General features: G+C 44.1%; 1 protein-coding gene and 1 pseudogene across 1 annotated transcript in view; both read right to left on the reverse strand.

The window, feature by feature from the left end:
• The window catches only part of ARHGAP20 (Rho GTPase activating protein 20), a 70,231-nt gene that overhangs the window by 50,294 nt on the left and 5,215 nt on the right, over positions 1-14,722 (reverse strand). Inside the window, exon 2 of the mRNA XM_074356922.1 lies at positions 7,787-7,869. Within this exon, the coding sequence (XP_074213023.1) occupies positions 7,787-7,869 (83 nt within the window). The remainder of the gene's footprint in view (positions 1-7,786; positions 7,870-14,722) is intronic.
• LOC141575828 (nucleolar protein 4-like pseudogene) lies at positions 391-7,732 on the reverse strand (annotated as a pseudogene).

Here is a 14,722-nt window from a genome sequence, read left to right on the forward strand (position 1 = left end):
CCTGGGTTTTCATTCCCCTCTCTAATGCTATAACCAACTGTGTGACCCAGGGCAAGTCATCCTCGAGTCATGACTCAGCTTCCACTACATACTGAGCCAGGCTCGAAGTGTTTCCAGTCATACGATGCTGTGATGATAAAGTAGTGGATTTTCCTTAACAAACTTGACTTTGCCGGAGAATTCAAGAGATTTAAACCTTGCAAATGAAATATACCCAAGGGAAGGAAAAAGGCAACTAATAATAACTATGTAAATTTCTAAGCATTTTCACTTATTTTCTCATTTCATATTCTATGACGCAAGCATTAGATTCATATTTTACAGAGGAAAACATTGAGACTCAGAGATTAGGTAATTTACCTAAAGTGACACAGAAAATCAGGATGGAGAGCCAGCATTTGGACGCAGCCGAAGCCCAAGCCCTTTCTGCTGTGCCACAGTGCTTCCTTGGCACTGCCTTTCCTCGCAGCAGCAGAAAGCAGAGGTGAAAGGTAATATATGTAAAGTACTTATTACGATGTCTTGCAAACAGCACACACACAATAAATGAGTTTGGATGGTGAGGATGGATAGGTGAATACCAAAGTCAAAGTGCTAACAGACTGTAATGTAAAACCAAACTGGTACATTTTGGTGTAACTTTTACAAGGTGGGCTGAATACCATATCAAAACAGGTGACTTTCTGGAAGAAAAGTTTGTGTGACTTGAGTTTATCCCTACGTACACAACGAAGTACAACAAGAACGCCAATATATGTGGCATTTCCAGACCAATACATGCGTTCCTGTGGTATTTTGCTGCATGAAATAACTTCTTAACAGAAACTCAGAATCATTTTGTTAAAACGAATCTACATTTTTCCCTAGGCAGAATTTCACAAATAACACCAACAAACAAGGAAAGTCTCTTGTGTATTGGCTACTCAAAGGAGGGCAGAAAAGTCAAAAACTACTGTGCTAACTTACTAAATTCCTATTTTAATTTGGAAATGGAGTCACTTGCTCATTCACTAATTCATCCAACAAATAATGATTGAATACCAGGTACCTACAAGCCACTAATTACTAAGTAACACCTTAACTAGGGGACAAAAGTAGAAATAGTAATGTTCTACCACAAAGCCAAAATCAAATACGGGTTTAATTCAAGAAATAGAAAATGCTATGATGACTCTATTTATTTCAAGAAATATGCAATGCTAATAAGTAAAACACTTCAATTTCTTTGCGCTCTGTCCCCACACTGTATACAAATCTTTTACAGGTTAGTTCCCATGATATTACCTGTAAACAGACAGTAAAGTTTCTTTTTATTTTATTTTTAATTTTTTTGTTATTCAGTGTTTATTAAGTAGATTCAGTCTTATATATGATATACAGATTCAAAAGAAAAAGGATTCCACATACTTATGAAATCAGTGCATTTAGCAAGTAATACCATAGAGATAACAGCTCGATTAACAGCTCATTGGTCTTTTTGTTAAGTGAGGGGAGAGGGAGTTGGCCTGTGCTAGTCATTCCACAAACAAAACAGAATTTAGTTGCATCACATAGAGAAGACACATTCTAAGAATTAAAATATTAAGCCACATTTACTGGAAAAACTCACTATATAGAACACAAATAATTTTTATAGAGCATTGAGGAGGAAGTCCTCATCTGCTTAGAAGAGCCACGTTAAGTTGCATAGGTGCATATCTGTAAAAATATAATTTAGAGGTGAAGCCATTGATTAAGTAATAAAGAGTCACCTTTAAAAGTTGGTGCCATCCTGTTTGCCTTAAGTGCCATATGCTTACTGTCTGGAGCCCCCTGCCCCTCCTCAGAAGTGATGCCTCATGAACGAGCTGCCTCCAGGGGGCCCTGGAAAGTCTTAAAGGCTCATCTCAGGTTAGGGGATTTGCACTCTTCCCAAACATGTCTTAAATTATGCCAGAGGATTGGCAACCTCTTGGGTTGTCCTTACATCCTAGGTGGCTGGACCCTGAAGGTCCCATGAGTCAATGTGACCTTCCCACTCCCAGGCTGCTGGGAAAGAGCGCCCTCCAGCCCCAGCTCTGCAGCCAAGTCCTGCTTTCACTTTTCACGAGTCCATGCAGTCACCCACTTGTGGCCCACAGGAAGTCTCCGTTCTGAGCCTTGCTCCCAAATGGACCACATGACAGAGGCGTGTGGGCCATCTGCTGCACGCAGATTTTTCTGAACTTATCAAAGTGCTTTTCAGCAAATCTGAGTTCTGTGTGGTGTAGATTTTTTGTTTTTGTTTTTAGGTGGAAACAGGTAAAAAGTGAGAGGTTTGGTTTTGTGGCTTTGCTAAGCAGAAGAGCTTAGTGAGGTGCACCTTCCTCCTCAAGGGCGAGTCTTGCAGGACACACAGGGACCGGGGCATCTGTACATGAAAAACAGTACATTTTCACTAAGTCCAAAATTAGGAGCAAAAATACAAAGGTTCACACTGGTCTTAGGTAGATACAGGCAAAAAAGGACTGAGCTGTTTAGCTCATAACAGAAACAAAGTTACTAAAGCACCACTAAATTATATAAAAATCAGACCATGGTCGGATTGAAACTGGTATTCTGGTGAAATACTTTACTATCTTGTAAAAAGTTTTACAAAAAATTACAAGTTAAAAGTTTCAACCCTCTGAGTTCAAAGCAGTATTCTGAAAATGAACTGGTAGTTAATCCTGTAACCACCCCTGGAGTTGTAAGTGGCCCTTGGGTATAGGGATGGCTGGGTTCCACCTGTTTGCAATCCTCTAAAACCCTTCTAGCCCCCTGCCTGCCCTCCTCCCCCTCCACACTGTCCTTGGGTATAAACTGTCTGAGTGGTGACGGTAAGATGAATCTTAGATGGGGTCACCCTTACTGGTCTACCAGATGATCCACCACTACTAAGACCAGGGTCCCATTTCTCCTCTGTTCCGACCCTTCTCGTGGGATTCACCCCCTGTGAAGACTTGGGAATTGCTGTATTCTTCTCTTGCATTACCTTTTAAACCTAGGATCCCACATGATTAATTTGTGCCCTGAGGCCCTCCATAAGAACTTTAAATGGCTGTGGGGCAGGGCTCTGGACACTCCCTTTGGGAGAAGGCAGTCCCCTAGGGCAACCAGGGATGGCAGCAAGCTAGGTTCAGCAGAACCAGCTCTTTGGTGCTCTCCAAGTCAGGAGAAGAGGGACAGGGTTGAATCTGCATCTCTTAAAACAAAAGCAAAACTGAACAACTTCCCTGACCAAACTAGGTAATGGAATCCTGTTTCCACACCGTGACTTGCTCCTGATTCTGCCACCACCAGGGCTTCACATGCAGCTTCACTAGGAAGAAGCCCCCCTCCCCAAGGGGTGGGGCTGACGGGATGGGATCCACCCTCCTGGAGAGGCTCTGGGAGCCCCCGTGGACCTTCACCACTAGCATTCACTTCCTTTCTCTTGGAAACACACCGAACCTACACCCTTACCGCGGTGCTAAGGCCGGGTGAAGGTGGTCACTTAGGACAAGCTTGACTCAGAAAAACGCGACTTCAAACTGTAGCTTATGGTGATCTTCAGGTCTAATCCCTTGTGGGGGTGGGTGGCAGGAGCCCCTTCCCCAGTCTTTCTTACTACTGTCTGTTAGAAAAGCAAACCGTTTGTGCCTGGCCTGGGTACTGCCTCCAGGAGGAGAAATGACTTGTTAAGCATTTGGTATCCAGAATTCTAAGGCGATGATTGTCTCTGCCAGCTTTCAACATTAAGATTTTCACAAAGTGCCTGGGGTAACACTTTGCAAAAGATCTATTGATTACTTTGTAGTATTGTTCACACACAAAAATAAACATTTACACAAATTCAAACATCTGGGAGTAGTACTGATCAGGTGGGGGCCGGACACGTGGACGGCAGGGGTGGGGAGAGGCCTCGGGCATTGGAGCTTGTGCTGTGCTAAGGGTGGGTCTTGGGGTCCTGGCCCCGGCTGGAGGCCTGGGGACTGGTCAGATGGAAGGCAGAGGTGGTGTGGCGGGGTGGGGTGGGTCTTTGAGAGAGAAAAGACCACCCTCCACCTCTAGTGCCTGGAAGCAAGCAGGGGGCAGGGCACCCCACCCTTCAGAGCTTCTGGATCCGAGGCGGTGAGGCGTCCACCCTGGAGGCCACCTCCTCCCCGCCCCTCCTGAGGGCGGTCTGCCTCAGTGCCAGGAGGCAGCTGGCCGCAGAAAAGCTGGCTTGGGAAGAGGTGCCTGCTTTGCGGTCAAGTGGCTCTCAAGCTAAGGGCCGCCTGGCTCCCCTGGGACCTCTCTGCTCTGAGGGAGGACAGGCAACAGAGGGCGTCTGCCAGCTCTGGGCAGGGGCGGGCAGCAGAGGGCTGCTGTCATGGCTACGGAGCGTTGCATGGAGAGGCCCCGTGGGCCTTGTGAGGTCTGGGCAAGTCCCTGGTTTTAGCAGCACTGGTAGGTATTGCACTGAGCAAGAGGAAGTGCCCACTGGGGGGGGGAGGAAACCAGGCCAGCCTTTCCTTTTTGCCCTTTTTCACACTCCAGGGTTTATGGGTTTCTTCCAGGACTGGCCCCTTCAGAAGGGCTGGTCCTAGGAGAACCCCCGTGGCTTCTCCACTTCTGCTAACGATCCCTTTACTCCAACCACAGTGGGAGGGGACCAGGAGCTGCAGTCCACTGGGAGCTCACAGCTGCCTTTCCTGCTCCATGCTTGCCTGACAGCCAGGGCTCACCCTGGAAGAAACGGGCCCTTCCCGGCAGGTGTCCGAGGGGCCTGGACATGGCTCCCTGGGGACAAGGCAAGGGCAAGGGCCCTGCTGACCGGCTGCCATCTCCCAGCACTCTGTCCTGTCAAACGCCGAGGCCAGGGGAGGGCAAGTTGCTGCTCACGAGGGCCAAGGTCCTCTCTGGGCTCCAGCTCCTGGCCTCCCACCTGGACTTACCTCCCAGGAGACACACAGTGTGAGGGAGCTGGGAGACAGCCGCTCACAACAGGCTCAGGACACATCCTGGAGAAAGCCCACACTGGAGTGTGAGGTGGAATACAGGTGACCATGTGACTGGGGCGTCTGGAATGGGGGTGGGGGAGCCATTTGTCTTTGCTCTGCAGTGGGTGTGGGTGAGGCCCTCCTGCCTGGCAGTGCTGGGCATTCAGAGGGACAGCCAGCCCGGTGCCCCCCCAGCCCCCCGCCCTGCCGGCCCCCAGCCCGTGCCAGTGTAGTGAACGGAATGTTAGGTCACAGGGACACATCCTTCTGATCAGACACAGACTGGCAATGTATACAAACACAAAAGAATCCATCTTCAGAAAAATAAATTACTAAGGGGAGAGGAAGAAAGGGTCCACTTTGTTTTTCTCTATAAATATTCAATTCTGCTCACCTAAGACTTGAAAGGTAATTATCTGGGGGTGGGATTCTAACATCAGGGTCCACGAAGATGATTCTAAATAGAGCTGCGGCCCCAACACCTTGTTGGGGGAGCCCCAGCCCTTCCAAAGCTGCCCCGTTGGCCTCTTCCAAGCAGGTCAGAGTCCCATGTGGTGAGACTCCAAAAAACAGTGTCCTTGTGCCCAGAGTCTCAGGCGCTTGGAGTGTGGCTAGAAACAGCTCTTCTGGATCCACTTCTTTCAAAACACAAAAGGTACCAACTGGTGAGGCGGGAAGCCGGTCCGGGGCTGGGAGGGCCTCCTTCCCTAGGGTAGTGCACTCCAGGTGCCGCAGGGTCAGTTCTGCTGTAAAATGAGGTTTTCCAGTTCATCTGCCGAGCTCAGCAGAAAGGCAGCAGACTCCCGGTAGCCAGCGATGAGCTGCCGCACAGCACTGATCTCCGTGGGGCTGAGCTGGGCGGTGGGCATGGCCCGGCTGGTGCTGTTGCTGGAAGGTGGGCATGGGCGTGGTGGAGGTGGTGGAGGCCCCGCCTTTCATGCTGAGGTCTGTGGGCCCGTTACTGTGATTTCCCGTTTGGAGGGAGGCAGGTTGCTGCCCAAGGCCCCATAACTGCAGTAACTGTAGTTGAGGCCACCGTTCATGTAGACAGGGTCCTGGGAGTAGGAGGAGGCTGCCAGTGAGTAGGTGGAGTGGATGATGGCTGCGGAGTCCCAGGAGTGCTGCTTGTCCAGGGCTATGGGCTAGTCCTAAAAGGACTGGTAGATCTCCAGGTGCAACCTTTTGGCTGCTTTTCTTGTCTCGCTGTCACAGGCAGCTGCCAGGATGTTTTCTGCCATGGCCGAGGTCAGGTGGGGTGGGGTGGGGTGGGTCTGGTCATCTCCATGTCGTTCTTCTTCATGCGCTGGCAGGAGTTGAGGTACGTGCGGATGCGCTGGCGGGCCCGCTCCTGGAACTCAGGGAACTGCCGGCTGCATGACTCGATGATGGCCTGGATCTTCTCCTTGAGCTGCTTGGAGATGGGAACCATGCAGTCCAAGTTCTCGTCCACGAAGAGACGCACGAACATACTGAAGGCCTTGAGGCACTCTGGGCCCATGCCTTCAGAGTCATTCATTTTGTCATTGTCCTCATGGTCATCGTGGTCATCATCGTCATCTGAGGTGGGGGCCCGGCCCACTGTCAGGTCCTCAGGGCAGCCACTGACTTCGGTTTTGATGGAGTCGTAGCTCCCCGAGCTGTACGGTGGGGACTCGGGGGCCGTCTTCACCCCGGACTTGACGCGGCTCGGCAGTCCATCGGCACCCACATGGACTCCCGCGCCCACAGTATTCTTTTAAGAAAGGATTCTTCTGTAGTTTGCGGGGGTGGTTCTCCGCCCAAAGTGTATCAGAATTAACTACGAAGAGTTTTTAAACAAATATGCAGATGTCTGGGTCTCACTGCAGAGAATGGACTTAGAAAAGTTTGGAAACCTCCAGACTAGATGTCCTTTAAGGTCTTCTCCAATCCTACTAGATTACGCTACTTACAAATACTTGTGCACCTTCAACACCCAAGATACCTTTTTTTTTGTACAAATATTAACCACCCGATACTACATAGAGTAAAAGCATTATTCCTGTAGGTGAAAGTCCTGTTCTCTGGCACTATGTACTCATCTTACTGACCTAGAGAAACTCATAGGAAATAAGCTGAAGACTGAGACATATACAATTTCAACTTAAAACCTTTTCCTGTGGTTATTTTGACACAAAACCCATCATATTTCACTATCTGTGAGGCAGGAATTTGGGGAACCAGCTCCAATGTGAGCACCGATTATTGCAGAGGTGATGGGGAGGCTGGAGTGGGGGGGATCATGGTTGCAATTTTGTCATATTGGTTCTCTTAACTCAAAACCACCCCACTAAGTCACATGTTGGCTTCTTCCCTAACCCGGCACTTCACCTCTCTTAGTCACTTTCAACTCTGTTAGGCCCAATGTCCCTTTGTTATGTATGTGTCTACGCTTATCCATTCATTTCAATTCCTCCTTTTCTTTCCTGAGACAAAATTCACAGCTACTTAACAGAATTTCAAAAGTGTCTGAATATATGTACGTGCATGTGTAACCGAAGCTCTGTGCTGTACACCAGAAAATGACACAACATTGTAAACTGACTATACCTCAATTTAAAAAAATACGAACAGGTGTCAATAAAATAGCCTAACAGTAACATAAAGGAAAATGCAAGGAATTAATTATGTATATCATTATGTTTATGTTTCACATAAAGAATAGGCCTTATTAAATTACCTCAGAACAGAAGTCCTACTTTCAGTTAGTTAACAGAGAATCCTGGTCTTGATTAAAAACAAACCTCACACATTTAGCAAAACAATGCAGCACATGCCGAATGTGAGGCACAGAGCTCCGCACTTACTTGGTACTCAGCCGTTTCTGCAGGGCTTTATCCAGGATGAGAGATGGGGCACTCCTTCTCCTTTCTGCTAGTGTTTTCATTTTCTGTTGAGGGGGGAAAAAATCACAATGAAGACCACGTGACTATAAAGCAAGTAAATGCCAGTTTTCAATACCAGTTCGCAATCTTACCATGGACATAAAATAATAACATCTAAACCAGGAGAGCTAAGTGCCAAAAAGCGGTACAAGCATTAAGTCTTTTTCAGGGAGCTTAAATGTTGACCAGCATATTTGGGAAAGAGCATCCCGACCATTAGCATCAACTGCGGCCTCACGGCTTACGGCCCTACGCCGAGGACAGGACCAGACTGTCTCATTTCCTCTCCGGAATCTCATCGGAGTGATTCTGCTAGCTCTGCTTCACAGGCAGGGTGGGCCCCAAAGTGGGCTTCAAGGGAAAACAGAATTCAAAGAGATCAAGAAAAGGGAGAAAGGACGTAGTTAAAGCCAAAGATGGAGACTAGATTCATACACACTTAATAGACTTTTAAATTTAAATGTTTACACATTTGCGAATCTATTCTTCCAAATAGATATTTACCTGTAACTTAAAAAAAGTAACGCTTTTTTCTTTTCTAAGTGGTATATAAATATAGGATTAATTGGATAATTCAGATACCCTGTGCTTCAGAGGACCTAAAATTTGTGATAAATGCGGTTTTATTCAACTTGAATTATCCAGATAATTACTCCCTAAATTTTTAATGTTACATATCTAACACCTCTAGACAGAGTCTGAGGGCCTGCCACTGGAGTTGGATGTATAAAATTTACAATATAGTCACAAACAGCTGTGAGTGAAGTTCAGGCTGGGTCACGGAAGCTTTCTTCCTGTTCCACCCTCTCTCCTTATCCTGGTGAGGTCTCACCCACCCACCACCTGAGGGCCTAGGCCAGCCATGCCTGGGACTGGATACTGCTCTTAAAACACACACACACACACACACAAGACCAACTGGCTCAGTAGTAGGATCTCCTTACATGATTTATAAGGGAACTGCTTCTTACCTAGTAAAATAAAACCTAGATCCTAAGGAAGAGAGGAAGAACCATCCAGTGAGAAGGGGATACTGGACTTCCTCGGCCCATTTCGTTGCCTCCAGATTTACCGTGCCCCGGGGATCTCACACAAGTTACTGTTGTCACCAGTGCCATGGTCTCAGTGTTACTCTTTCCCCCATTTGTCTTTTGGCTCATGTGTAGAAACTAAATGCCCAAACCTTCTTCGTACAGCTCAGATAGCAACTGAAACAATTATATAAAACATTAATAACAGGCAGGAAACATACGGGTGAGAAATGCAGAACACCATACTCAATCAGGACTTATTAACCATGAATTCGTTTCAGGGCAGGTTAGATTGTGTAATTTTTTTTTTTTTTTTACATGATACATATTTGGTGCCTCCCTTCTGAAGGGAAAGCCCGCAGTTTTTGTCAGATTCCCAGGAGAATCTGTAATCCCTTTCAAGCCCAGTGATCCTGATAAACTGTTTTATATATTACAGCTTATAAGCCCCACTGCACTGCTTCCATTAGTCACATCTCTAGGGAATGTACCACTCAGGGATCTGATACCCTGTGGCCACTCTGGGTGCAGAGGTTGCAGGATCCAGGGAAATATGGGAGACTAGTATTTGTACTGCAAGGTCCAGCAGCCTGTCTCCACATAAAGGGTCTCAACTTTGGAAGATCAGGTTGATTTTACTAAAAAAGGTGGCAGTTCGTTCATATGCAGATTTTCTGCAGGATTCTGTTCCACCTTCAGGTCTGGGTTTGATTCCTGCTCCTTATCCTGACTCCCTTTACTCAGGATCTATTTACCAGGCTTTGAACTTTGAAATGTGCCCAATCCTTTAAGCTTGCCCTGGGCCTCCTGCCCACTGTCTGTTCTAATCATGAGGGTCTGCCTAGCTACCTGAGCACGGGCCACAATCCCGGGCCTATCTCAGTAGTCTTAACTTCTGCTGCTCTAACCCTCTGACACTGTCAGCAGATCCAAGCTCCTAAACTAGGTCTTCATCAATATGTGATTTCTAATTCTGAGCTCCTTGACTTTCAGGTTTATAAAGATTTTGGAAAAGGTTCAAAAGATTACCATCAAAATGATTTCAAATGAGAGAAGTTAAAATGACCTGAAATTCTTCACTTAGAAACAGTAATCATATACAAATTAATGCAGAGTTATAATACAGAGGATAGAAAGCATCTTTCAAAGAAAATAAGGCAAAAAGAAATGTGGCCAAACTGTAGACTGAGAATCCAGGTTGATCTTGGGTAGTGGCTCTCAGAGAAGTTCACAAAAGCTGTGAACAAAATTATGCACATTAACTTCAAGGGCTTCAGAAACCCCTAACATGGATTCTTCAGGGATCTGTGGATCCCAAGAATTGAAACCTTCTGCTATAAGGAAAACTTTCTGAGAGTAATGGTTGTTAAGCATGAGAATAGATAAATCAAAGAAGGGTGGCAAATTTTCTTCTGTAAAGATGCTTTTAAGACAGGCGTTTCCATGGAGACCTAGTGCAGAGGACCATTTGTGTATATATACACACAGGGATTAGACGGTTTTCTTAGGTATAAAATTGTCAGATGTGTGAGGAGTCAAATGTGGAGTATGCCTACCTCATCTAGTGGACTCACACTCAAGAGAATGCCATCAAACTACGGGGAGAATATTGTTCTTATTTAAGGTCCTATTGTTGGTAGAGACGTACTCTACTGCCATGTTACCAATGAGATGAGCAAATCAAGGCAATCCAGACACTTCCCTGGGCCCCCCGCTCCTTATCTAGAAATTGAGAAAATTTGGACCACATAGTCCCTCAGGTTCCTTCTGCTTCTGACATCATCATGTCACGTGCCCACCAAATGCAAGAAAATAAACATTATGTACATCATGAATTTAAAAGACACAGGATTCAGTTCTCCTGCAAGTAATAAAAGAGTCTTAACAGCTGCCAATATGACAAGGACTTTATAAGTAGATTTAGGTATTAATTCATTCAAAATATGCATCTCTTTCTTTTGCTCAAAAGTGTAGCAAAACAAAGAGCCATTGGTGACTTCAGAAAAAATTTTCACTTTTCTATCTATCTAAGAATCTGTTCCTCTGCACTGAATACTGGGATTTTCTTTTTGTTTATAACAACTGTGTGAAACACAATACACAGAGCCTGAAGGAGACTACTGATTCCCTTATAAATGTATAATAGTACAAACTTGTCAGGACAGGTTGAGGCTGTGCTTACACCCAGCACTAACAAGTTTCCCAGTTGTTCAGAGACGAGGAAAACTATGACTCTGTGCCTCACAGGACACAGAAGATAGATTGAAAACAGGGTATGTGTTCTTTGTAAGCTCAAAAGTCACAAGCCTGAGTGTGGCTTTTCAGAATGCCCAAGTGCTTGATGCTTCTACTGAGATGACCTCATAAAGATTAGATGACATTCTGAAACTAAGTATATTTAAAAAGGTAACCTTTTTTTTCTAAATTGATAAACTACACATTAGGCAAAAAAAAAAAATCAACTGCATTAATTTTTTGGAAATGATTTTCTTGATATTGTACCACTTACCTGGGCTTAAGCAGCCCCCCCCAAAACTAAAGAAGATCCTTACATGAGCTAAAAAAGCAAACAAATATGAAGCAGATTTACTTACCTTTCTGCTCACAAATGGGAAAGATAGCAGGAGCTTGGAAGAAGTTGTAATAGGGAATAAATAGTGATTAAATTTTAAAAACTGACATCTTTGTACTAATAGCCATTTGTTAGGAAAGTGCAGCACAAATTCTAGAGAGAAGTTGGATCTTCGGTTTTCTAAGCTGTCTCCTCTGTGGCTATATGCAGTATTAAAGGCAAGAGTAAATGAATAGAGGCCATAACTGAAGATGTGAACCAAAGGACTAGAATTCATTTTTCTTTTATGTTTCACTAATAACATAAATCTGTAGCAACATTACCAGCTAATCTGCAAGGTGCTTTCTGTGTCAACTCTTCTTTAATCGGTTGAATGAATTAAATGTTGAATTCCCTGTGTTCCTGGCTTGCCTCACTGATACGCCTCAGTTACAGCATTTCATATTGTATCAGTCATCTTTCTGCTCCTTTCTGGAGGGCAGAGATTATATCCTCTTTTCAAACTTTCTCCTGTCCTTCAACAATTACTTACTGAAACTCACTCTGTAGCAGGCCTATTTTTGCATCCCTAAAGCCTAGTACAATGCCTGGTACAAACAATATGCTCAATAAATGAAGGTTTTATGTGAGTTTTAAAATTCACTCATTCTCCACATCTATACCACTGTCTCCAAACACATATACGCAGAAACACAAATAAACCTATAAGGGAATCTCCTGGTACGCGGTCGCTAAAAAAATGTAAATGCCTGCTATGAAGCTGGACGGCAAGAGTCACCCTTATTCTCTGCAAACAGCCTCTTTTGACACAGTGCTGACATTTACATGACCAGTGAGCTGCACAGTAAACACCTGTCTGATGCTAAAATTTAACTACTTGCCAACAAATGGCGCTGGGACAACTGGGTATCCACATGCAAAAGAATGAAGCTGGACTCCTGTCTCATGCCATCTACAAAAATTAACTCAAAATGGATCCAAGACCCAAAAGTAATAGCCAAAACTATAAAAAATTTAGAAGAAAACATAGACATAAGTATGTGTGACCATGGATTAGGCAATGGTTTCTTAGCTATGACACCAAAAACACAAACAACAAAAGAAAAACAGATAAATTGGACATCATCAAGATGAAGACTCCTTTGCTTCAAAGGACACTATTAAGAAAGTGGAAAGAAAGCCCACAGAATGGGAGGACATTTTTGCAAGTCATGTATCTGACATGGGATTTATATCTAGAATACTTAAAAAATGGTTACAATTCAATAATGACAAATAAATCAGTTTTAAAATAGGCAAATAGACAGTTCTTCCAAGGAGGTATACAAATGGCCAGTAAGGACATGAAAAGGTACTCACCATCACTAGCCATCAGGGACACGTAAATCTAAACTATGAAATACCAGTTTGTACTACACATCAGGATGGGCAAACAAAAAAGACAAATAACCAGTGCTGGGGTGAGGATGTGGATAAACTGAACTCTTACTCACTGGCCGGTGGGGATGTAAAATGGTGCTGTCACTTTGGAAAACAGTTTGGAAGTTCTGCAAATGGCTAAACACAGAGTGACCATATGGTCTCACAACTTCTCTTAGGTACGTAACCAAGAAAAATGAAAACTTACATCCACAAAGAAACATGCACGTGAAGTTTACAGCAGCATTATTCTTAATGGTCAAAAAGTGGAAACAACCCCAATGTCCATCGACTGATGAATGTATAAACAAAATGTGGTACATCCATAAAATAGAGTATTATTTGCCAATAAAAGAAAAGAAGTAATGTACGTGTAACAATATGGATGAATCTTGAAAACATTATTGCTAATTAAAATAAATCAGACTCAAAGGACAACATACTATATGATGCCATTTAAATAAAAGATCCAGAACGGACAAATCTGTAGAAACTTAAAGTAGATGAGTGCTTGCCTGGGGCTTGGCGAGGATCAGGGAATTGGGATGTTACGGCTAAGGGGACAGCAGAGTTTCTTCTGTGGTAATGAAAATGTTCTAAAATTGCCTGTAGTGATGGGTGCACGATTCTATGAATACACAAAAAGCCACTGAATTAGATACTTGAAGTGGATAAATTGTATGACATGGAAATTATATTGCAACAAAGCTGTTAAGATGAAAAAACAAAAACAACAACAAAAAACTAACTACCGAGCTACTGATACACTGGGCTCCATCCCAGCAAACTGGTTCATAGCCAGAAGCTGTAATTTTCCTTATTCATCTAACAGTCATCTGAAGTATAATACATGAAAATGGAAATTACTTATTTGCTTTCTGTCCAACATGTTTTTGTACAAAATGTTTGAGTGGCTCCCCGAGAGCTCAGAAAGATGCCCATCTGCCTCCACGCCTCCCTACTCCTCCAGGGCCGCACTCAGCATTTCCAGCTGCAAATTCTTAACAGCTGTGCATTAAATCAATGAACTGATGCAACCTATATCTGTGAGTTTAAGGTGGTAACACAGGTGTGCCTATGGACGTTGTAAACAGGTAACTGAAGAACAAAGTTTTGTTTTGTTTTCAACAACTTGGAAAACACTGTTTACATAAAAAACCTGTATGTAGTCTCTCACTTTATGTGGACCAGGAGATACAATACTATTTTTAGAAGCTCTAAATCTCTCTGAATCTGGTCATTCTTAATTTTCACAGAGACTTAAAGGGGGAAAAGCCTATCAAAAGAGAGAAACAGGATGAAAGTTAAGTCAGATGAACTGCAGTTTTTCATACTTTGTTTTGTTCCAGTGACTTTATGAAGGAAAAAAATTCAAGCCTTTCAGTTGAATTTAAGTCAGATGTGCTGAAGTCACTTTCAAACATTTAAAATTAGTACAGCATTGAAATAAGGGCTTCGAGGAAAGCTTTTAAGAGCTCTAAAGTTTCAAGGATATAAAAAAAAGCTTAATCAAATTTACAAATTATCTTAACTCAAATCTATTAATACTTTGTAGCTAATCTGTACAATTTGTTGAACAATAAACTATTTCTTTCTTGACTATTAGTTTCTCGACTTCCCTATGTGCCTACATTTATTTTGAAGACACACCTCAAAGACAGTGGCCCTACAAGGGCACAAGAAAATTATTTCTACCCCTGCCCCTTGCTGCCAGGCCCTGTTGTCACAACAAGGCTCTGAGCACCAGGCGAGCTGAGGCTCCCATCGCTGTCTGTCTGGACTGTGACGGGTATGATTTTCTATTCACTCATAATCATCCCATCCAGAATCAGTCTG

This window comes from Camelus bactrianus, chromosome 33, assembly GCF_048773025.1.
Source record: "Camelus bactrianus isolate YW-2024 breed Bactrian camel chromosome 33, ASM4877302v1, whole genome shotgun sequence".
NCBI lineage: Eukaryota > Metazoa > Chordata > Mammalia > Artiodactyla > Camelidae > Camelus > Camelus bactrianus.